This window comes from Cygnus olor, chromosome 2, assembly GCF_009769625.2.
Source record: "Cygnus olor isolate bCygOlo1 chromosome 2, bCygOlo1.pri.v2, whole genome shotgun sequence".
Taxonomy (NCBI): domain Eukaryota; kingdom Metazoa; phylum Chordata; class Aves; order Anseriformes; family Anatidae; genus Cygnus; species Cygnus olor.
This window is the reverse complement of record NC_049170.1, coordinates 26,681,433-26,705,183: the sequence shown is the minus strand read 5'-3', so window position 1 is coordinate 26,705,183 and position 23,751 is coordinate 26,681,433. Positions and strand designations below refer to the sequence as shown.

The 23,751-nt window shown below is 42.1% G+C and overlaps 1 protein-coding gene and 1 long non-coding RNA gene across 10 annotated transcripts in view; both read right to left on the bottom strand.

The window, feature by feature from the left end:
• Positions 1-23,751, bottom strand: part of DYNC1I1 (dynein cytoplasmic 1 intermediate chain 1) — a 192,323-nt gene that overhangs the window by 10,420 nt on the left and 158,152 nt on the right. For all 9 annotated transcript variants that reach the window (XM_040550237.1, XM_040550236.1, XM_040550241.1 and 6 more), the window contains 2 exons: positions 15,293-15,433; positions 9,363-9,488 (listed from right to left, as the gene is read on the bottom strand). In XM_040550237.1, the coding sequence (XP_040406171.1) occupies positions 9,363-9,488; positions 15,293-15,433 (267 nt within the window). The remainder of the gene's footprint in view (positions 1-9,362; positions 9,489-15,292; positions 15,434-23,751) is intronic.
• Positions 10,481-14,490, bottom strand: LOC121066574. Its single transcript, XR_005817842.1, has 2 exons — positions 13,701-14,490; positions 10,481-11,449 (listed from the first exon to the last, which is right to left on the bottom strand). It is a non-coding gene; the product is annotated as an uncharacterized LOC121066574 (long non-coding RNA).

Here is a 23,751-nt window from a genome sequence, read left to right as displayed (position 1 = left end):
AAGAAAAAAAGTCAGGTATATTGGTTTCCCATGAGGATCCTAGTCCCGAGAGTGGAATTTATGGAAATAAATTTAATATGGAAATTAAAGCCACTGATTTTTTTTCTCTCTCCTTAGTTTCAGGCTCTGAATTAAGTGATCACATAAGAACTTCTTCTCTACCAAATTATATTATCAATTATTATTGCACTAAAAAAATGTAAAAATGCCAAATGGATCAAAACGAGATGGTAAGGAGCCTTCAATCTGTTGTTCTTTCCAATACCTGACAACTACATTGATTTGGAAGAACTACCCCCATCATTTTATCATTTTTACTTTAAATATGAGAACTTCAGCCTCTGGAGCAACTGCACTGGCCAAGGTGTCTCCTTGGAAGTCCAGCTGAACGAAGGGCCACTGCCTCAGGGAGGAAACAAATCACGGTATCTTCAGCTTTGTTGGCTTCCTTTTTTAAACCAAGCCAGCCAAGTCCACTCCGTGGTTCACTCCGGAACAGGAACCATAAAGGACTTTTGCCACTGCTTTCTGGCTCCCAGATGGCCGACGGATTCCCACCAATGGTAGCCTATGAACTGCTCTTTTTTTTGGAGAAGTTTGTTTCCATGAGGACTCCTTCCCTTCCATTTTGCATCTATTACCTGCAAAAGCTCATCCACAAAATAGCATTTTTTCCCTTCATTTCAGACATAGGCAAAGATACATTTCATATTTAAATTAAACACTGCATGTGGAATTTTGGCTGCTGAATACGATGTATTAGGGCTCAGCTTTCTCAATTGATATTTTAATGTAACCGTTACCTTCCAAGCCATGAATTAAATAGTTTTCATGTTCAAAATACACACCATTTTGCTAAACATTAACAAAAAAAAATTAAAAACATAATTAAGGATTCCCAAAATGAAAACTGGTATTGGATGCAACAGGTTGAAACCACAGATGCATCATGAAGAAAATTAATTATACAAAGCAGCTCTTGTTTCAGAAGTGTTTAACAACACAATGATAGCATATGAATTTCAATTAGATTTGCAAATTGCTGCATACAAACTGAGTTTAAACTAAATTTTGTGTTTGGTACTTTTTTCCCTTCCATACTCCGCATTACTTAAAGCTATGAAAATTTTCCACACCTGCATAAAAACTTTCAGAGAAAAGATTCAGAGAAAACTTTCAGAGGGGACAAAAACTTTCAGAGAAAATACTACCCAACAGCCTAACCAGGTATTTAAAATACATACCCTGCAAAACTATTGGCATGCATTTACTTGAGCTCTGTTCCCCACCAGTTTTCCATGACGCAGGTCCAGAACGTGGCAGGTTAGCTGAAGCATTTACTCTGTCTCCACTGCCTCATGTACACCTACTGTGAAAAGCCTGGACCCAGACTGTCTTTTCCTCTGAGCCTCTTCAGAGATTTTCAGGAGAAGCAATAGCTGAGGAGCTACTAGTGAAGCCACCACTGCTGCAGATGCAATAAATACACAGTGGATGGACTCATACATCAGATCTAGTGTTTGCCTTTTCTTCTTCTTTCTCTTGTTCTCTACATTGTTTTCCAGCAGGAAAATACCTACATGAAGGTTGTCACACACTGCCCTCCCTTCTACCCATCCTGCAGGCATTACTGTGCAGAGAGGGACTGATCTCTTACAGTTTCTCTTCTGCCACTCTCGTCGCTTCGTTATCTGAGTGCCTTCTAATAGTGCATTAAGCTACATGATTAACTCCTGTCACATGTGGCTTGTTCTCTCTGATCCTCTCTGCAGGGGGAGAATCTGGGCCTTTGCAAGGGAAAAGGAAACATACGTCGGCTTTAAAAGTAGTGTGCAAATGAACAGAAAGGACTGGAGCCAGATTTCTGCTGGTTGGTTGTTTTTTTTGGTTTTTTTTTTTGTTTTTTTTTAAAGCTTTTTATTTCATATGATGAGGGCTTGAGGAATTCTTACAACAGATATCTGTATCATACTGGAAATTCACGTCTTTTCACCCTGTGAAATTCTCTGGGGAGCTAGTAAGATATTATCTTAAGGTAAGGATTAAGAATTAATTTAAGTTTTAGGATGACTACCTAATCTTCCTTTTCTATCTGTTTTCGCTAATGCCTGCTTAACTCTATTGTCTAATCAACAAATGAGATAAAGGATACCTTTGTTAAAGATCTGGTACCTTCTCCTTTAGTTTTAACAAATAATCTTCCAGTACTAAAATGAAGGTGGAACTTCATTTATATGTATAGCAACACAGAGGAAACACCACCTTTACCAAGAACAAGTGTACACGATGGCATCAGGCAGGAAAGTGACCCTGTATGCCAGGTTTGATCTACTGCAAGATAGCATTCGAACACATCACAAGCTCTACCTTGAGCGGATGTTTTTTCCTCACCTTCCCTGCTTGTTTGGAACTTCAGTCTTCAGACAGTCTGAAATATTCTTCTGAAGTTAAGCTAACACACGGTCAGAGAAGTTGTGAATGCCCCATCCCTGAAAGTGTTCAAGATCAGGTTGGACAAGGCCTTGGTCAGCCTGATCTTGGCATCCCTTCCCATGGCAGGGGTTTGGAACTGGGTGATCTTTGGGGTCCTTCCCAACCCAAGCCGTTCTGTGATTCTGTGATCCTACGGTCAGCTTGCAGCCACATGCTCTGGTAACAGCCGTGTCCTCAGCCCCAGAAGTTCTCCCTCTCTGGCACTAAGCACTCCTATCATACATATTCCCACATGAACCACCAGGCTCGGACCTCCTCAGCTAGTCGCACCACGTTGTTCAGTCTCCTTCTGCAGGCTAGTCTCATTTCCTAGTAGCGCAGACCCACATCTCTCCCTGAGCATGTTTCAAATGGTCTTTTAAAATACACGTATTTTTAAATATGAAGGGAAACAATGCTGAAGTCATCTTTTAAATAATGTTCGTTTTGTCAAGCTGCTTTGTGAGTCAGGAGGCCACAATGACAGTGATTTAGAGGGGCAGCAGAGCAGCAAGGCACCACAACCTGCAAAAGGTGGCGGAGAAAGGAAACCTTATGGCCCTAGGCTGATGCTGGGGATAAACAGCTTCAGCCCCCAGATGCAGGTCTTGGGTAAGTCTGTAGAGTTCCTTCATGGCTCAGTTTCCCTCTTGAAAAAATACTCCCCTAATAAGAGAGCACTAGAAGTGCAAGACCCTATTCCAGTCTGCTGTGATGAAGCCTACTTAAGTACCAAGACAGACTGAAAAAACAAGACTACTCATTTCTGTCTCCATTTCTCATCAGTGACAAGCACACAGTCACAAATATGAGTGTATACGGGTACTCACAGGCATAAATGTATGCATTTATATGTCGGGATATAGCCAAGTCTTGTTTTAAACTGCAGAAGTAGTTAAATACTTGGTTTAAACTTATCAACATAATGTTGTTTTTCTACAGGAGAATAAACCAGTGCTTACATAAAGACCTCAAAGCATTCACAGCAACCTAAAGTAATGAATATTGTAATGAGAAACACAAGTATTTAGGGTGATAATGACTGGACTTTGCTCTACTTAGATCGGCTCACCCCCTATGGAGGCTACCAAAGCTTAAAGATTTTATCACCCTAGTAATCAGCAATGGGTAATGGCCTTCATAAAACACAGTAATTAAATTGACTGATTTCAAACTAGTGCATTTTTTTCATTAGGCAGTTCTTATTTAACCTACTTCAAAAAAATCCCTTTGTGAATAGTGGCTGTATCAGTCTAAATTCAAATGACGAGGGACAAAGAGCTTGTTCTGTTCAATATTTCAGTTACTATTTTAAGTATAAAGCTAGAGTTCCCAATATGCTGTCATTGCCGTTGTTTTGGTCATCTCTGAGAGCTTCCAGTCTCTCAAGACTGAACATTATAAAACTGGGGACAGAGGGGAAGCAAATCAAAACCCTAGTTCTTTTACATTTTCCAACAACTCTTAAAAGATTCTGCTTTGTTAATACATGCTTTTAAAATCCTCCGAGGCCAATGTTGCAGCCTTCATAGCAAAAATATCAATGGTGAAATTGAGGCTCTGCCTCACAGTCCATTCAATCATCCTTTATGCCTGGCTTGTGTTGGTTGTTGTAACTATTGTGTCTCACTTGATCTTTGTATGCTTTTGAAAAGAACTTGGTTGTAAGCACAACCTCTTATTATTGCTCAAATTTGCCTTCATGATATGTATGTGAGCCATTTATCTGTGTTCCAAGAACACTTGTAATTCAACACAGATTTTAAAATAAAATATTTTATAGCAAGTCTCAGCTTTGCTTTTGTGGCAAAAACATTTCCTCACTCCATATATGCTCTACAAGAGCTTTACAATGGCAGAAGTAAACCTACTGGAAAATCTACCTGGATAAGTTAATGACATAAAACCTAGTTTCATATTTCTCTCTGCACAACAGAAATTCAACTGCACGAAAGAGAAGCTGGCTATGTTTTCTGTATGAAATCCATAGTGAAATTCAGGGATCTCTAGACAGGATTACAAAGTACCAATCCTTCTCCACTCTAGCCATGTGACTAAATAGCCATGCTGAAATGTGAGAGTTGGTCATGAATATGCATGTATCCCTGTCTTGAACCCTAAGACTCTCAGAACAGCTGCTACAGGCTGCTGAAATCAAAGCGACTTATTTTACAGGAACCAATGGGATATTCCTTATGGCACCAACACATCCACATATTTCAGGCAGTTGCCAGCTCCTCCTTCACTGGTCATGTTCTTGAAAATGAGATATGGGGCAAGTATCCATCATGGAGCAAATGGGGAAGTATGCAAACTGCTTGATGCAGCAGCCAGAAAGCGGCTTACAGAGACGTTACCTCTGAAACCTGACAGAATCGTGTAAATGTCATCACGATGCTGATTTCACTGCAAGAATAAAGGACAGAGGTAATAACTGTTTAAAGAATCCCACGTAATTGCTTCCTTTGGCAGTGCCAGCTTTCCTGGATGGTCCAGGGAAAGACCTTTTCTTGCTTTCCTCCAGTTTCACCTGTCATACTAGTCATCCTCGAAAAGCACGACTAGAATCAGCTGTCGGAAAGGCCACCAAACGGATGCAATGGTTTGTCCTGTAACTGGTTTAACAAAATAATGAATAAGCTCATGGTGATTAGTTTCAAACTCTCCAATACCGAGCCGAACTTACTTTAACTATATTCTATTACAATCAAATAATAAATCATTGATTTATAGTTTCAATCTATTCATTCACAACACAAACAAAATATGACCAGGAAGAGATTAATGGAAAAAAAAGAAAGAATGGAAGGTGGAAGAGAAGCTGCTTCTTTCACAACCAGAGGTGCAAATGGCACTCTCAATAAGCCAGGTAAGCAACAAACGTGGTTGTTAGAGAATATTTATGACAGCGGCAACTGTGTAACATCACTGAAGCATGCACAATGGGAGCAAGCTTTCTAGAAAATGTATGTACAAAAGAGACATGTAGTTAGGTCTAACTATCAATCATCTGGACATGTGAATAAATCTATAGTCAGTGGTCCATGTTCTGCTAAAATCAACTTCTACCATATCGAAAACTTGCTGCCCTGTAAATAATCCATAAGACTAAATAAGATAAAACACATTTTACATACTATCACCACAATAATATCTCAGCTACTAGACCAGCAAAGGTTTGCATCTTTATATCTGTCAGAGAGTAAAGTGTATTTACAGTGACTGGTTATATCCTCTTTTCAAGTTATTTGGGTTTAAGATCATATCACACTGAAACAATCATGTTTTTTTTTTTTTTCTTTAGGTTTTTATTTTGTAATTCACAGTCTTTAAATCAGTGGTTACTGATCCACAAGAGCACATCTATATGGACTATTTAAGTCTCTTCTCCCTTGGAAGTGTGTGTATAACTCCCATTAATGCTAATGGGCATAAAGCACATGCATTGAGGAGAAAATAGACCCCTCACTGTGAAAATAAATGTGTTCAGTTATTTTCAGACACGATGCTGAAATCAAACAACTAAGAGTACATACTATAAGGAGATAACATCATATAGCCTAACTGAAAATGTCACCGTTATTTTTAACTCCCTGATCACGGACTCTGCAACCTTCTTCATGTTTCTGCCATACCTTGTGTCATAACGACTACAACTGCGTAACATCTTAAGAAGGGCCAAATCCTAAGCAATCCAAGCAAAACAGCCCCTTTCTCAAGTTCCTTGCCTTCACAAATGATGCAAGGTTAGGCCTCGCGTCTTACGTTTTCACTTAGGCCATACAATGGTTTTGCTTTACACCATATAGGTTATAGGTTATACAGGTTATATAACCTATACGTATAGGTTAATAGCAGCAATCACTGTTCTCTAGGTCTTTAAAACTGTGATGAATCTACCAAAGTAAATATCCCTATCACTTACATTTATTCCTTAATGCTATGATATTGTTATGTTTTCTGCTCTGATCAAAATTCATAGAATCAACTCTGTATGTTCAAGCAGGTAAGAAAATTTGCTTACATAGTAATGTGAAATTCAAAGATGTTGTAGTATGATTCTATGATAATAAAGCACAGTAACATATATATCCAGATCTCTTTGGCTGAGCCAATGTTTTATGAAGTGACAGCTAATCTAACATGATAATTTGGATCAGCCACAAGAGAAGGAAGGCTTTAAAAGGGTGCAGTAAAAGTGAAGCATTAATGTCTTTGGTGAAGATATTTAGGGTCTTTGTAAAGTGGCCTGCTGACTTACTAATGCAAGTAATCACGCTCACCATCCTAAATCAGAGAGATGCACCTTCAAATAAATGGATGCTACTGAGTTATCAGTCAGGCAGGGCTGAGTTCTTCCAGTGATGAGGCCTTTTCAGAAGTCAGTGCTGGAGGAGATGGGTGGGGTGCGACAGCTGAAAGGTCATCTGCCGTGGCTGAGTGTCAGGCTTTGCAACATAGCTGAGACAAAGAGGAGCTCTGGGCACAGCCAGGTGCTGTGTGGTCCAGCTCACAGCCACGCGCTCACATCACGTCCCTTCTACTGTCACTGATGCTTGTCTGCCCTCATACTGAGTCAGTTCATGGAGAAAAATATCCCAACAAAACAAAAAAAATCAGTACTTCTCTGCTGATTTAGCTCCTTCACCATAATGTGGGGTCTGACGTGTGCTACTGGTACCAGCACAAAAACTGGACAGCAAAGGGTATGGCTCGGGATGACTGGCTGACAGGGGGAGAAGGAGTGCCCCCTTTAAATGATTAGGCCAGCCCTGTCGTGCCCCTGCATCAAACCCCTGCAGAAAGGACAGTCAGAGGAGGACGCCAGCTGAGCCAAGGAACCGGCCAGTGCCTGCATACTAAAGTAGAGGGAGCCTGAGGCTGACATATTTCTGCCAGACACTTCCAAAAGTACACGGACACGCTGTGAATTCACTGCGCGCCGTGCCTGAGGACAGCTGAGCATGAAATAACTCATCAGAGGGCTCTTTATGAACTGGCACAGAGGGTTAACGAGCGAAGAGACTATTCCTCACTGTCCGAGCCCTCAGTTCTAGGCTCTCTAACTGCAAAGTATTTCTGCAGCTCACTTAAGGCTTTAGAGTGACAAGAGCTGTGCCAGAGAATAGCTGAGCAACCTTCTTTTTTAAACCAGAAAAAGCCACCCTAACAGCACAGCAGCCCTGGCAGCTTCTGAAGCAGGAATTACTGCAGAGGCTGATGCTGTCAGAATGAACCAGGCAACAAATTAATGAGTTCCTTCATTACAAAAGAGGAGGAGGCGTGGCAACGGCCCATGACCTGTCAGCTGCTATGTGGACGGACATCTATCCAATTGTGTAAGTACGGATGGAGCTGAGCTGGAGACCCTGGGGCTCTGCACGGACAGAACACAGAACGTCCACGAAGCAGAACACGTTACTCTGAAACTGATCAGGACTCATGCAAATAAATACTGTTGAATGGCTCTTTTCTTTTTCCTTTTCAAGTAATAGAAAACTGTCTTTCTTTCTGATCGGAGTTGATCGCTGTGACTCATTTTGCAAGTTGAATTCTGATTATAGAGAGGAAAAGGACAAAAACTTAAATATTACTTCTTCTGCACAGTAACAGTAAATCTATTTTCTCCTGGGTGAGCTTGCAGGGATAAACAATCCTATGAATGGTCTGGTGTATGATATGCAAAAAAAACACACTTCTGGAGCTTGTCTAGACTCCCAGACAAGATCAGATCATGCTGTCACCACAGACAGTTCCATAGCCTGTCATATCACTTCGAAGACAGAAAAAACACCTTTTCAGAACAGTCATGCAAAACGAAAAATAAACAAAAACAGCCTGACCTGCAGTGTTGTAGTGGAAGCCTGAATGCAGTAACCTTAGCCAATTTAGAGATTATGCTAACAATACGGCACGAAGTTTCAGCAAACATTTGTGAGGAAAGGCAACTCCTGCACAAGCAAATGCAATCCAAAAATATGAGTCATGCACAAGCAATTTTGCTATGGGCCATAAAATCACTTTATGAGAGTTACAGATAATTCTGTATGTATTCCATAATGTTTCCCTACTGTGTAGAGATGGATATCTCAGTAGCCTATCACAGATAATGACAGAAAACAAATTCTCTACATAAAAGCTGATTGCTCAGAGATTCACCCTTAACCGTTCCAAGGAATTGTAATGCCGACAGAACATTTTATACCTTATTCATCAACACAGAAGTAGATTCTATCAGTGCCAAACATACTGCAGTTTAGATGGCTTTTACAATATGTAGTAGGGTGAATTGAGAGCAGCGTTAGACACAGAATATACATCCTGCTATTTCTCAGCACCCACATACCCTTCACCACACATGCAGCTACCGTCTTCCACAATGACACCTTTCATTTCCTCCTTTTAGTACCTTTGCACATCTTCAAGCATATTTACCACTATTCAGCACTAAAACAACAGCCTCTTACTCTGTACATGTCATGCTGAGAAAAGCCTACAACATTAAGCCAGTCATGAAATAAGAGATGCTGGAATATAAGAGGTGAACCCTGCAGGACCAACTTCAGAACAAAAGAGATTCTCTTTGTACCTATATTTTCCTCTTCACGTTCCTTTTTAAACTTTTTCCAACTGTACATAAAAAAAATAAAATAAAAACACTGGATATTTACAAAAAAAGACTTTCCTCCTGACACTTTCACTAGTTAACTCTTACGCACGGTAGCTTTACAACTAACATGCTGTTGGCAACCCGAACCAACAGGGACTCCAGTGAAAGCCAGACGGTATATTCTTTGGAGGTGTCCCATGACTAACAATGTAAGATCTTTTTTCAAACTTGGATGTGGTGACTTGCAGGACCTGAACTTTGAAAACAATAAAAATAATACCTCTCCAACATCATAGATCCATATACGGCCTTCTGAATCACCAACTGCTACCTCCTTCCCGGCCTGGGCCCAGCGGACACGGTTGAGGGCAGAAGCTCCTTCTATTGTCACGCTAGCTGTGGGAACCTGTTGAAACAATAGGAAAAGAAAGGACAATAAAATCACGCTGCCTGCAAACCCAGGGTCAGTTTTGAACGTCCAATTTTGCTGGGTGAGTCACAAGCCTCTCGTCAGGGGGGTGGAAAAAAAAAAAAAAAAGGGTTCATTGTTTCTTCAATCACATGTGCTAAAAAAAGAGAGAGTAAGAGATTGCTTAGAATGAGTAGGGAAGGCTTTTCTACTGTAAAGGGCAGTAAACAAAACAATTTTACCCCTTAACTCAGAGACCTGTGAAACTGCGTCTGCTTCTTTCTAAAAATTCACTGATTTATGACCAAGAATCAACTGAGGGTAGGACTTGGCTTTGGTCCTATCCTGACTTCTGACCGGGGCCCAAATAACCTGACTGCTGTAGACAAATCCCTGATGCACCCTTGGATTTCATACTCACCTCTGCAGCTAGATGCAGAGGTCAAAGCTCAGGTACTAATTAAGAAGAGTCCTGAGCTAATCACTTCAGTGAGGACACAGCAGAAGGTGAGAACAGCTGAGCTGACATTTAGGAACTCCTACAATAGATTCCCACAATTCTCTTGTACATCCCCATATTCCCAGGAGCCTTCTTCTTGTTTAACTACACCTGGATGCTGTTTAATTTCCAAACTCCCTCTCTGCCCCAAGCCGACCAACAAACTTAACAGGTGACCCGCAAGAATACATAAAGGTGCTGGTTAACATGTGGGATGAATAAAGAACGCGATCTTAGGAGAAGTATTTGTAACCTACGCTGGAATGAAGGCATCAAAAGAAGCTGCAGGAGGAAGGAACCGTGTGGGTGTCTGTCCCAGATAGGCAGATCACTCACTTGATTTAGGTCACCTCATAAGACAAACGACAGTAGCCTGCGAGCCTGCTGATGCTCCACCCAGCTCCTTTAACAGGAGAACCTGCCTGAGCAAGGAGCCTGCAGCTTGGCACGGCAGCCTCCTGAACGAGGCTTTTTAGTTTTCGTGCTTCTCAAATCAGGGCAAACGGGGTAGGATGGGTGCTCCAATAGCGGCTCCCCCAGCAGATCGCCTCACGGGAACAGGCCTAAGGCACACGTTGGGATGGGGACAAGGGGATGCCGTGGGATCTACAACTGGAGGCGGAGCTGGAGAACAGTCCTGGCGAGAAGAGGCAGCTGGACAGCAGCCAGAGCCTGGGCCACCTCTGCAGGAGCGACGGGAGCCCTCTGGTCCCCGTTGTGGGCAGGCTGCTGCACGAGAGGGAAGTGAGCAGCTTGGAGGTGGCATGGAAACCTGGTTTAAAATGAGAAGTTTTCCTGACTTCACCTCAGTTCCCAGGCTATAGCGTTATACAGTAGTTGCCAGACGGCTCCAGAGATCCACAAGAAAAATGATTTTAAAGCAAACACTGCAGAGCTTCCCTGCTGTCAGCTCTACGGCCTTCAGCACATCAGCGAGGTGCGTGGCAGCGGGGAGCCCAACCCCTGCGGCTGCCTGAGGCTCTGGGCACTGCGGCGGGGCTGCCGGCCCTGCACCTCTCCGCCTGGATGTTCCCCGTCACAGACCCTGCCCAAACCGAGCAGGCACCTGCCAGCCCACCGGGCCTGGCAAGCTGAGATGTCTTCTCCATGAAGGGCTCGGGACACTACCCTTTATGCAGCCCCGCAAGTGGAATGAGAAAGGATTTTGTCTGTAGGGCAATGTAGAAATAACGCTGGATAACAATCAGAAAGCAGATACTGTCCTCCCCCTTTAGGAAGTCATTCAGATGCAAATAAGCTGCTGGCCTCGTCTCTGGGTTGTGCAAGGCCGAGGTCCTGTCCAAGGCAGCCTCACTGATGAGCGCTGGCACGCTCCCGCTCCTCGTCCCAAGTATGTTACTCGTTAGCGCGCTACAGCCGAGGGCTTCAATCTGAAGTGGGGTCACTGATCCAGGATACCAGCGCATTAAAAAATGAGCAAGTTTTACTCTTCTGATCGCTGATTTAAAAAAAAAAAAAAAAAAAAAAAAAAAAAAAAAAACTATTTTAATTCCAGCCAAAATTAACTTCATAACATTTGGAAATGGGTTTCTTCAAACAACGACTAAATGCCACATTTTTCGAGCACTAATCCACTAACCAGCTACGTTTCTCAGAAAACTGTAGATCAAAGATATTTGTTTCAAATGAGCTACACAGCTTAGATTTAAGGCACTGAATTTTTAACAAAATCTTTCAGAAGGCTGAAATCTATAACTCCAGAACTGTTTTTTGTTGTTGTTAATACAGCATTCTTTCAGTGTTCCACATAAAAACACGCAGCATGCATGCTGCAGACACAAGACACAACCCATGGTGGTTTTTTTTTTTTTTCAAATCCAATGGGTTTGTAAAATCCTATTACTATTCCACAAAACTATCTAGCAAAATAAAAAGCAATCATGCAATAGTGTTTAAAAGTCTAAATAGAAAACCTTTTCTCCAGTGATACAGGATAAAATATATTCAAACCATAGTATCTTAAAATAGATTTGTCTACCTGGAGAAGTGATAGGTTAAATTACACATGCCTATTTTAGATTTTAAAGATACGAGGTTATTTTATAATGGTAGCATTATGTTGCTAAGATTACATTTAAAATACTTTATAAATTCTCTGAAGTTGCTTGTCAGATTTTTAACAGTTTTGAAATAAGATTTTACAAGGTAACAGATTAAGATGCAGTCAGAAAAACCTGCATGGTAAGAATATACATATATATATACACACACACACATATATTTACACTTTTATTGCTTATGTAATGTCTAAACCTGTTTGCAAATAGATCTACCTGTTTTTAGAAACAGACACCATCTTCATATTTTCAAAGCTAAGGTAGGGCATACATAGTATGTTTGAAAGGAATATAACAGAGCAAGAATAAGCAATTTTATCTATAAACTGCTATTAGCCTCATCCATAACCAAGATTCATTAATAATCTAGAGACTTTCTCCAGCCTCGAACAAAAAAATAAATGTAATGAACACATACATAACAAATCAGCATTTGCTAACCTGAAGCTATCAGAAAACCTCATATCCTGATTCTTATAATAATACTCAGTTTGCAAAAGAATGAAGGTGTGAAGTAGGTTTTTTTTGCTTTTAAAGTTTTTTATATTAATTTATTAAATATAAATCAAACATGATGATTTGCATTGCTACTACAAAAATCACTTCTGGTATCCACAGATCAAAATGCAGCGTACAAATACCCTTGGCTATTTTAAACTGAGATTTTAAGAAGAATTAGATTGATTAAATCTATGGTATGGTCAAATGATTTTAGTTACTTTGATTAGAAAGCATCTAGTATGCGGGAGAAGAGTTTTTAATAAATATGGGGAGTGACACTAGCGTAAACTGTGTTACAGTTCAAAAAATTGAAGGTAGCATATCATAACTAAAACCAGCTATTTTCTTAATTGGTTTATAAAATAATACCTAAATAATCATGTGGCTTACTTCTCAAATTAAACAAAACTATTAATAACAATCATATCTGGTTCTCACACATAGATTTTTATCAACAGCTAGCAGTTAAATACATTAATATACCTGTTATTTTCTACCGTTTTCATAAATACTTAGACATCACCAATCTGACGTCTAAAAGTCAAAAATAGGTGTTTCAAGATTTCTTAACACAAAGGCAAAAGTGCTGGCAGGCTTCTTCTTAGCAAATAGCAAAGCAGAATTAAACTGCTTAATCGAATGCAGAAATCTTGAAAATTATAAACTAATTATGACCTACCAGATAGAGGGTAAAAGCAAACAACAATCGCTTTCAGTTATAATGTTTAAAAGAACTGCTTACAGCTCTTTCAGCGGTATTTGTATGTCTGGTATTGCTTCTCTCACATAACAAAACCGTACACCTATTCAAATTCTGCCAGTTTAGCGTTTCGAGAGATTTTTAAATTTACTTTATCAGCGCTCAGTAAGGAGACCAAATGGTATTTCTTCCTCCAGACACAAACTCAATTCTCATAAAAATACAAAGCTCTAATACCACAGAAATAATTTCATTCTGATCCTGAGAGCTGATTTCAACCTCTCAGTGGAGATCATTTATGAAATCAGGGGTGGCCTCACATGCAGAAGAAAAGCAGGATTGAGCTTGAAGTTAATTTTTATTTTTCTGCTGATGTTCCTATATATTTATATGTAAACACACTGAAAATACAGCAGCAGTTTTCTACGTACAGCCTTATTATTGATGGGAATAGGATCAAGCAGTCCATATTATTATTATTTTTAAAGAAATTATGGTCTCATTGAATTAAATGGCAAAACATCAGTTGATTTTAAGCAAAGCAGGACTTCAGCCCTGGTATTTGGGGGGAAAGGGTTATTTTTTTTTCTTTTTAAAATACTGGGTTTTATGCTCTGTGTTTAAGCCTGCATTAATGAGAACACCTGAAGGATATGTCCCTCCCTTCCCAAAATAAATTCTGAAGAGACTCCTCCTGTATATCCTCCAGCTGTATGTGCTCTAATTAAAAAGGCTGTGCTGCTTCCTGCTCAGAGCACTTCAAAAGGCCTTACTGCTCCCCTTGACAATGCAGTTTGCAGTGCTGGTTCCTCTTACCTGTCCGTGCTTATTTATGGCAAGCACCATTCACTGGAAGCCATAAACCCTGCCTGTATTTTACTTGGGTTGAAATGTATATCGTGTTTATGGGAAAGACATATTAATGAACAAACTAATCTTAAAAAAAAAAAACAGCAACAACACAATACTGTAGAAAACAGGGTACATGGAGAAAATACTGCCGGTCGTTCTTCAGTCGTCTCTTTTTTGGAAATTAAGGAACGGTCAGTTAATACATGACCCTACTTTTACAATCCCCGCATTCTTAGTTTTACATGCCATTAAATAAAAATTCGTGAGACTTCAGTTCTGGAGAAGTATTTCAGTTCTTATTCTGACAACTGATTGCTTGCCATCTAAGAGTTCAGGTTACACTTTTTTTTTTTTAAATCAAAAACTATTTCTAGAGGAAAATGAAATCCTGAAAAAATACTATCAATATACACCTGCAGCAATTTTTTTTTGGAGGGGGGGATCTGAAATAACAGGAGGAAAGGGAAGAGGGGTCCTCAGCATGTTTAGAAAATGATTTTTTTGAAGATACAGGATTTGCCATTCTCTGTCTCTGGCTAACCCTTCCTCATCAGTGAGGTGTAAAGGTGCGACTTTCTGCCCGCTCTGCACTTAGTTGCCGCCGTACGGTAACCCGTGGGTTCCTTCGTTTAGGTCTCACTGCAATTTGGGCAAACTTTAAAGAGGAAAAGGAAGGCGAGGGCAGGAAACCGCAGGCGATTCCCTTCAGTGAAGGAGAAAAGCGGGCGGCGCAGCGGGTGCGGGAAGGGGCAGGGGCACTGCTCTGAGCACCCCGGGGCATGGGACGCAGGAGGGGGCAGAGGGGGGCGCCCCAAAACGGGAGACGAGGGAGCTCTCTCCACAGACGGCAGGGCCAGCCTCGGGGCCGGGCGGAGGGGAGGGAGCAGCCTTCCCCGGCCGCTCAAGGCGGCTGCCCGCCGGGCCGTCCCTCCCCCGGCCCCCGCAGGTAGCGGGGCGGAGGCGGGGAGGGCGGAGGGGGGCGGCCCGGCACCCCCCGGCAGCGGGACGGGACCTGCCCTGCCCTGCCCGGCCCTGCCGTGCCCTGCCCGCCCCTCCGGGCCCCCTGAGGGCGCGGGGGGAGCCCCGGCGGGGGGAGCTGGGCAGCGCCGCCGCCGGCCCTCCCGTGACGGGGCTCCGGGCTCGCCCGCCCGCCCGCCGCCGGCCGCCTCACCTCGGTATCGTTGTTCAGGTTCCAGAGATCCAGGCGCCCCATCCCGTCCACGCAGGCGAAGAGCGCGGGATGCACTGGCGACCACATGACATCGTAGACATAGTCGGCATTGTCTTCAAAGGAGTAGAGCGGCTTGTTGTGCTGTAAAAGCAGAGAGAAGCATGAAGACTTCGTGGCGCTAGTGCCGCCTCGGGCTGTCTGGCGAGTCTAATTAAAAACTTTGCACATTTACCAAGTGTCATAAAACTTCCCCGAGATGAAAGCTCCTCGCAAAGGGTGGGACCGCGCTTTAATGGGGCAACAACTGTCCGGTGGGATAAATGAGATGCCCGGCGTGAGGGGCGGCGGGGCGAGGGGGGGAGCGCCCCCTCCAGCCCCAGCCCGGCGCCCCGGGGGTGGGCGAGGGGGTGCGGGCGGGCAGGCAGCCGCCCGGCCCGGCCCGGCCCGGCCCGGCCCGACCCGACCCGACCCGACCGCGTTTGCGGTCGGATGGAGCCGATAAGGACGGCGAGCCGGCCGGGCGGCGAGGCTCCGAGGCCCCCGCGCACCGCAGGCGGCGGCTGCCACCTAGCGGCGGACGGCCCGGCCCGGCCCGGCCATGTCGCCTCAGGGCCCCCGGGCCCGGGCAGCCCCCGGAGCGGCTGCCGTGACAGGGCGGAAGGCAGGCGGGTGGCCCCGGCAGCAAGCGGCGTCGTTTCCAGCATCCCGGGAGCCGGGAGGCGAGTTAGAAAGTGCACCGGGAAGAAAATGTAATTGTCCGTCATGAATTATTCATCGCGTGCGGCTTGTCTAATTCTGGCATAATGGCTTCGCTAATCCCTGATCAATTAATGGAAAATGAAATTTAAATGATAATGAAAACTCAGGAGATAAAAGGAATTAAGTATTCTCGTGGCTTGCGACAGAAATCTAAACAATGGGACTTTTTTAACTGTCTCCCTCAGCCGTCAGCTGCCTGTAGCAGCTCCGCCGGGCTCCTCGACAGGGATCCGCAGAAAGAGGACCTGTGCTTGGTGAAGACTCGGGCCAGAAATCAGGAATGGCACGGGATGCCTTTGGAAATTTCCAAATCAGATTGACAGGGTATCTCACAACCTCAGCATGGTCCTTCCAGAGTACGCCTCTGTTCGTTTTACAAGAGAAACGACATTACAGATGCTGGCAATGCACCGCGTAGCTGTAAAACACTTTTTCCTGAAAGTGAACCAGCTGATTGTAATTATTATATTGCTTTTCTTTTGTATATTACTAATTTTGAACAATAAAATAGCTTAATCTCTGCCTACTGCTGGGTCCTTGCCAGTTTTGTTTTCGGTCCTCCTGCGCTACATACGGCTTCCCTCGATGTCTGGGCAGCAACACATGGGAGAGTGTGTGTACGCACGCGTACCATACCTTGTATCTGCTTGTGAGTATTCACACGAAGTGGCTTTGTTGCAATACCGTATTGTAAATAATTTTAAAATATTTTTATTCACCACAGGTATTACAAAGCTACAATAAAGTATTCAGAGATTTAATTACAAGATGTTGTCATTTGAAAAAAAAAAACCAACACTGAAAATGCAAAGGGATTGGCTTCCATAGGCCAGTTTTTCTTATACCTGAATTAATGAAAGACACTTTGAATGATTACACGACCAGGTCCCAAATGTTCATAACTGGCCTGATATTTTTTATGCATTTAAACATTTTATTTTATGTGACAATAAAATGAAATTAGAGCTTGAGGTTATTACCTCAGATTTATATAACTTTTTTTTTTCCAAAGCTGGAGTTTTGCAAAAGAAAAGGAAAAAAAATTACAAGAATAGTTCCTTACTTAAACAAACCCCGATTCTCCAAACATATGTATCTGCTTAGTGTATTATCAGTGCCAGTTGAGGGAGTTACATGTGTTAATGGAATTACTTGCATGCCCATGCTAAAGCATTTGCAGGGTCGAGGGCCAAAGGAAGACTAAGCTTTTGAAGAGGCAGAGGTATTTCATAGGAAATTTCAGAGTGAATCTCTTCAGCTGTGAACCAGGGAACAGAATTTAGAGTGGGCAATACAGAACCACAATGCGTATCTGCCACATTGTGTATTTTCACTGAAAATTAGGTTCAAATACATCAGCCATCTAAACGCTGGAAAAATGGGCATGGAACACAATACTATACTGAAGGGAAAGGAAATCTGGCCAACTGCTAGGTGGCCAATATTTTTCTTAGACATGGGAAATGTGCAGCACATATAGCACTTTAACATTAAGTGTCACGGGAGAAGTAACAAAATTCCATAGAAGTAAAGGGACTATTAAGATATCAATCAATCCAGAGCAGATTTCAATCAAGGTTTCCTTTTTGTCCACATATCAAAGCTTGTTTTGATCTTATTTTGAATGTGACACTTTTAATGCTCTTTTAGTTCTGCCAGTTTCTTTTCTAGTTCATGACCAAAGAATAAACCATTAGAAGGAAAGGTCAGGAGATGTTGCTCTACTGTGAGTCTTCCTGTACAATTTCTAGCAAATGGCTTTAGCTAGTGTGCCTCAGTTTCCCTGTTAGCAAAATAAAAATACTTTCTGAGTAATGGCATTTAAGGTGAAAAGCACAGCAGGTATGCAGTGTGCATTGCATTTAACTTAACGGTGGAAATATTCAGTCGGATAGGAAAGCAGAGAGAAAACCTGGACAAAAATTATTTATCTTTTCAGAGGGATCTCAGACATCCAAAGAGTGAGACACAAATAAACGGAGATGAATAGGCAGTGGAGCAAGATAGGGAAATTAATAATAATAATAATAATAATAATAATAATCAGCAGTAGCCATGTGAGCAGCCCGAGCAAAAGGCAAGATCAACTGCAGCGTGGTTGAGAAAAAGTGGAGAAAGACCCATCATACAGCACTACCAGGCAGTGGTAGTGCAGCTGGGCTACAGCCTTCATAGTTCCTGCAGTGTATCTGTCCTCCCTGCTTGTCTGGTGTTCAGTGGGGAAAAAAATACATTTCTCATACTATGTCTTTCTGTATTGCACCATTTAACTAAAGAGGAACATAAGAACAACTGCACTGGATCAGGCTGAATGTCCCTCTTGCTTAGCATCCTGTCTTCAATGATTAAAAAGAGTGATCTTTCTTAAAAACTAACGTTTCATCCTGTCTGATTTCACCCACTGAGAACAGTTATATTGATTTCAACGTGAAGACTCGATTTGTAAGATTAAGTGTGTATATAAATGTTTGCAGGAGTTCCGTACTATAAGCCTCTTAACTAAGGGCCCAGGCCCTGCAGATTCTTTTAATGTAGGGATTTATGAGTAAGGACCGATACCAACCACTTCTAGAAAATGTTGAAATGTGGAACCATGTAAAGGTCACTTTAAAGCAGTTTTAAATTACCAAAACTTCAGACTTACACAATCTATAACTAACATATGGCTATTATTATAAAACAACTGAAATTTAAACTTGATGAGCTTTCATTCTTAAATATCAACCCGCTCTGTTACTCAATAGAACAGAAGAAATAGTTTAAAGCAGTATCTTCAGACAAAGTTGCGCCAAATCTACTTATTACAAAAAAAAAAAAAAAAAAAAAAAAAAAAAAAAAAAAAAGAGTGTTTGGGGTGAAAATTTGGCCTTGCTGTATCAATGGAGTTTTGCCATTGATTTCAGCAGGACAGAAATCAAGCATTTAGCAGAAAAAGTGAAAAAAACATTTCTAAGATGTGTTTTTGTCTCATTTATTTAAGCAGATAATCAAAATCTATTGTTCATCCTCAGTGTTTGTATACTGTCAGTCATTGTTTAAAAGAACAATGCAGAGTGAACATTTTAAATACATGGGAGCTGTCTAGGAATTAGCACTTGTCTATGAAATAAAAAACTCACCTTAAAAAATAGTAGATATTTATATAAGAGGTATTTTTTTTCCATGTATAAATTTGACCAGTCTATTCCACTTATTTGCATAGAATTTTCTTTAATCCAGGAGGCGCCACACATAAAGTAGCTAATTATCCATATAAAGGAATGTATACATATTCACAGGTTTTAACTAGCATCTGACTTCTTAAAAGCCATGGAAAAAGCAATTGGCCTTGCCTGTTTCATGAAAGGAGTGTTTTACACATTGGCACAATTTCTATGGGTGTCAGCTCCACCTAAAGGTACTTCCCTAGACTGTACCTTCAACACTACAGATGCATGGTGACACCACATACTCCATTTACTGAGCATCGTATCTCCTTTTTCTTTTCACTCCATTTTCTCCCCTTGTAAAGACAATAGGCAAAATCCTTAGTTCTGGCTGACACTGGTTAACTACAGCCATGAATGTGGTGCAGTATTGTAAGTTGATTTAAGCAAATTTAACTTTTCTGTGTGTGCAGCAAATATGACAGATTCATTAATCCTTGGCATAGAAACTTTCCAAACTAGGTGGTGTGTTTTTTTAGGCTCAAACTCTGGCTCTCGGGCACTTGGACAGAGCAGTCCCAGAGTGTTCCCGAGCAGAGTGGCTGTTGTGTCTGGCCCTTGAACAAGGGAAGAGGAAAATTTGGCCCCTATGGCAGGCAACTTGTATAATTAGTCTTTATTCACTAAAAATATATAAAAAAATAAAATTACAAAATGGTGTCAAAAGATAACATCTCTTCCAGCATAGGTAACATGTTAGAATCATAGAATGGTTTGGGTTGGAAGGGACCTTAAAGATCACCCAGTTCCACCCCCCTGCCATGGGCAGGGACACCTCCCAGCAGACCAGGTTGCTCAAAGCCCCATCCAGCCTGGCCTTGAACACCTCCAGGGATGGGGCATCCACAGCTTCACTGGGCAGCCTGTGCCAGTGCCTCACCACCCTCAGAGTGAAGAATTTCTTCCTTATATCTAATCTCAATCTACCCTCTTTTAGTTTAAAACCATTACCCTTTGTGCTATCACTACAAACCCTTGTAAAAAGTCCCCCTCCATCTTTCTTATAAGCTCTCCTGAAGTAGCGGAAGGCTGCAGTAGTGTTTCATTGAAGTCTTCACACTGGGAAGTAAAACTCTACTGTCTTTAAGGCAAGTGTTAAGGTGCCAAACTGACCAGATACAAAAGATCTGAAGATAGGGCATAGCTTGTGGTCTTCCACTCAGGTTAGGAATTGAGTACCTTCACTCTTTTCATAGACCTAAACTAGGTTTATGGGCCTGCTAGGCCCACCCTTCTCTGTATTTAGAGGGACACCTTACTGCTTTGCTGAATCCAGGCTTATCTTTTCCCTTCTGATGCTGCCAGTTAGCTAGGCCAACCCAAAAGATGCAGACAGGGTAAGTGAAACCTAAAAGCTGCTGGGAATTTTGAGGTAAATACTCCTTGGATCAGCTGCATCCCAGTCTTGACCTTTCCTCCCTCAGTGGTCTCCCTTCTGGGCCACCAGCTGTTAGGTGCTTGGGGTTACTTGTGCAGACATCTTGTGATGGGAGAGTAAGTCCTCTGCTGTGTGTAAGGGTCTACTACTCTTGTAAGCCCTTATGTTCTCCATTTGACTCAGTATGGAGACGAAGTTGCCTTGTTTTTTATTTTGACTGATTGATCTCAATGGGAATTTTGCCAGTTCTGGACTGCCATGTTTTCCCCAAATCTGTTTTCCAATAGTTATGATAATTTTGGATAGTCCAACGTCTTCTGCTTTCACAGTATGCTTATGGGACTTGATTTAGCTCAGATTACGCTAACTTTTAGAAGACACAGTATTCCCAGGAACTGTTAAATTGCCTTAGAAGAGCTAGCACTAGAAGCTATAAATCAGAGGTGCTATTTACAGGTATATCCCTGATGGCTCAGCAAAGCCTGTCTGCATTCTCCCCAGAGGCTATCATTATCCCCCAGACCCCGATACTGTACAACTCAGAACTTGCAGTCTTGCCCCACCTTTTCCAGGCAGAGCCAGACCTTCATGGATGACAGTGGGAAAGCAAAAGGGGGATGTTTATCTTCTTCAACTTCAGCCCCCCAATTTCACTGTCTGACTGAGGTGCACTAAATTGAGCTATATGAGCAATAACTCCTTTACCTTTTGTTAAATTCCTGTTGGCAGTGAGATTCAGTCGTGAACTGCAGTTGAGCCTCTGGGGCTCACTGGACGTTTCACTGGGCTGTGACCTGTGTATATGTTCTAAGTACTGCAAGGTGTGATCCGTAGCCGAATGTATCTTCCAGTATGTGTGGACAATTATTGGTGTATCGGGCTAGAGATACTACCACTAAGTGTTTTTAAATGTTACGATTCAGTACCTTTAAGGCAAGTTGTTGAACAATAAAGCCCCCTCTGCTTTGATTAATGATGCTGAATGCAAAGTCAGTGGTTAGTAAAATAATTACTCTTCAAGATGGGATTGGTTTCCTGGCCCTGTTGAACTAAATGGAAACACAGCCATTTATTGTGCTGTTACTCCTCAGGTCTGCAGTGTTGCTGTTAGAAGCAGTGCACTTCTGTTGTTTACAGTGTAAGGAAGAAAATTCTCCAAAATCCTGACCTCCTAACGACAGCAGTGGGAATGAGAGCTAACCAGTGCCTCACAAGACTGACTCCCCATATACGCCGCTTTTCTGTCATTTCTGAGATGATGGTACCTGCATCCAGTTACACAGTTTCACGTAGTGTCACCTCACTGTCAGAGCACTAGGTCACTAAATCAAGTGTAAAACTGCATCTATGAACCAAGGAACAGGCTTCCTTTTTAGATTCAGCAGTGATAGAGGGGAGGAAGAAGTGAGTGTGGAAACGATCCCTACGCTCTTAGGAGCCCTGTTTTATTTAAGTTCTGTAGTGTTACTACACTGATTGTTTTGTGGCATCCTAAAAGTTGCAGGCACTCGAGGCAGAAAACCTTTCACATTTAGAAATCATTGTTCTTGCAGAGATGCTAAAACTGTTGCCTCTCTTAATTGACAACAATAAAAAACTCCAGTATTTTTGCATAAACATGTGGGAATTATTATAGACGGAGGAGGGGACAAGGGTGAGACTGAAAGGGAAGGGGGTATGAGAGCAGACCAGTCTGGAGATAACATGATGATTACATTTTTGTGGTTTCCTTCAAAGTCAAAGCGTCATGGGTGAACATACAAGAAGGAAGCAAAGGAAAAAAAGGTTTGATGATTGGCACAGGCGGTTTTAATGAGAACCGATCTTAAGATCTAATACTGTGGCATGGAGAAAAAGCATAAAAGAACTTGGAAAGTCAGACATCACCTGACTTTTAGGAGTGTCAGAAAGCCAGACAGCAGAGCTTTCAGGGTCTGTGGAGATAGCCTGAAAGTCACACTGACAGGTAAACTGCTTATTTGGTTAATCCTCCTGATCTGTTTTGAGTCCTCTGCAGATTTGCAACACGTTCAGGCTGTGCTGCTAGACGACAGCTCTCTTTGGTCTTCTAGCTGTCTTCTATCCTGCCTTTCCACTTACTCAGTGGAAAAAGACCTTTCTATTTTCTCAGGAAAAAGAGCATGAAGTATGGCATTTCTCTTTAGCACCATACATTAGCTGGGGAACTATTTTCAGTGAGTTTGATATAAATGTGTATTACTTGATGACTGATGTAAAATAAAATTAATTGATATCTGCTTGCCACGGATTAACTTCACAATGCATCAGGAGGCATATAGGGCCTCGAAACTCTACAATACATGCTGAGGAAAGATTGTACAAAGAGGCTAGTATGCAGACGGGGTTACAATGAGGCACCCCAGCTCACTTTTCTTACCAGTTCCCACTAGCCAGGCTGATGTATGCTTGTTTTTACATTTTTAGATCATCCAGTTTTGTTCCCAGTCTGGAGTCCCTCTTACTCCACACTGGAAAAAATTGTGCCTACAGGTTTCCACTGCTTGAGGTTCATACCTTCTGCTCCACTTGCCCACATCAAGCTGGGTGCTGTGTGGATAAAAACAGTGGAGAAGCCTGTACAGGCACTTGCCATTTGTTCTGTATTTCCTCAGACTGCTGACTTCATTGCTAAATGTTAATCAAGTTTTCCACCTTTTATTTAAAACATGCTTTAAGCAAGCCAGCACTTCATCTTATGCTACTAACTGTGCACTTCCATCACCAGATTACTTGAAAAATGTCATTTTCTTTTGGAATTTCTACCTACTTCTAAAGACAGCTCAGTTTCTTCTTTAAGAAGCTCAAAACTATAAAAGGTCTTATTGTCCCTGCTTGGCAAACTGATTCACAGTTTCTGTCGCTCCTACTCCTGCCTTTATATTACTGTTTTCTGGGATTTTTTTTTTTTTCAGAGAAGCACTTGGGGGACTTGCTGAGGAGTATGAGTCAGGTACGGTTTTGCTAGACTGACAGAAGGAAGAATCACCAAACCCTAGTCAGAGCATACATGAAACACCGAAGAAGGGTGGATGAGGTATTTTACCTGCAGTCGTCACTCGCTGTTTATATCCCACACAGGTGGGATCAGGAAGCAG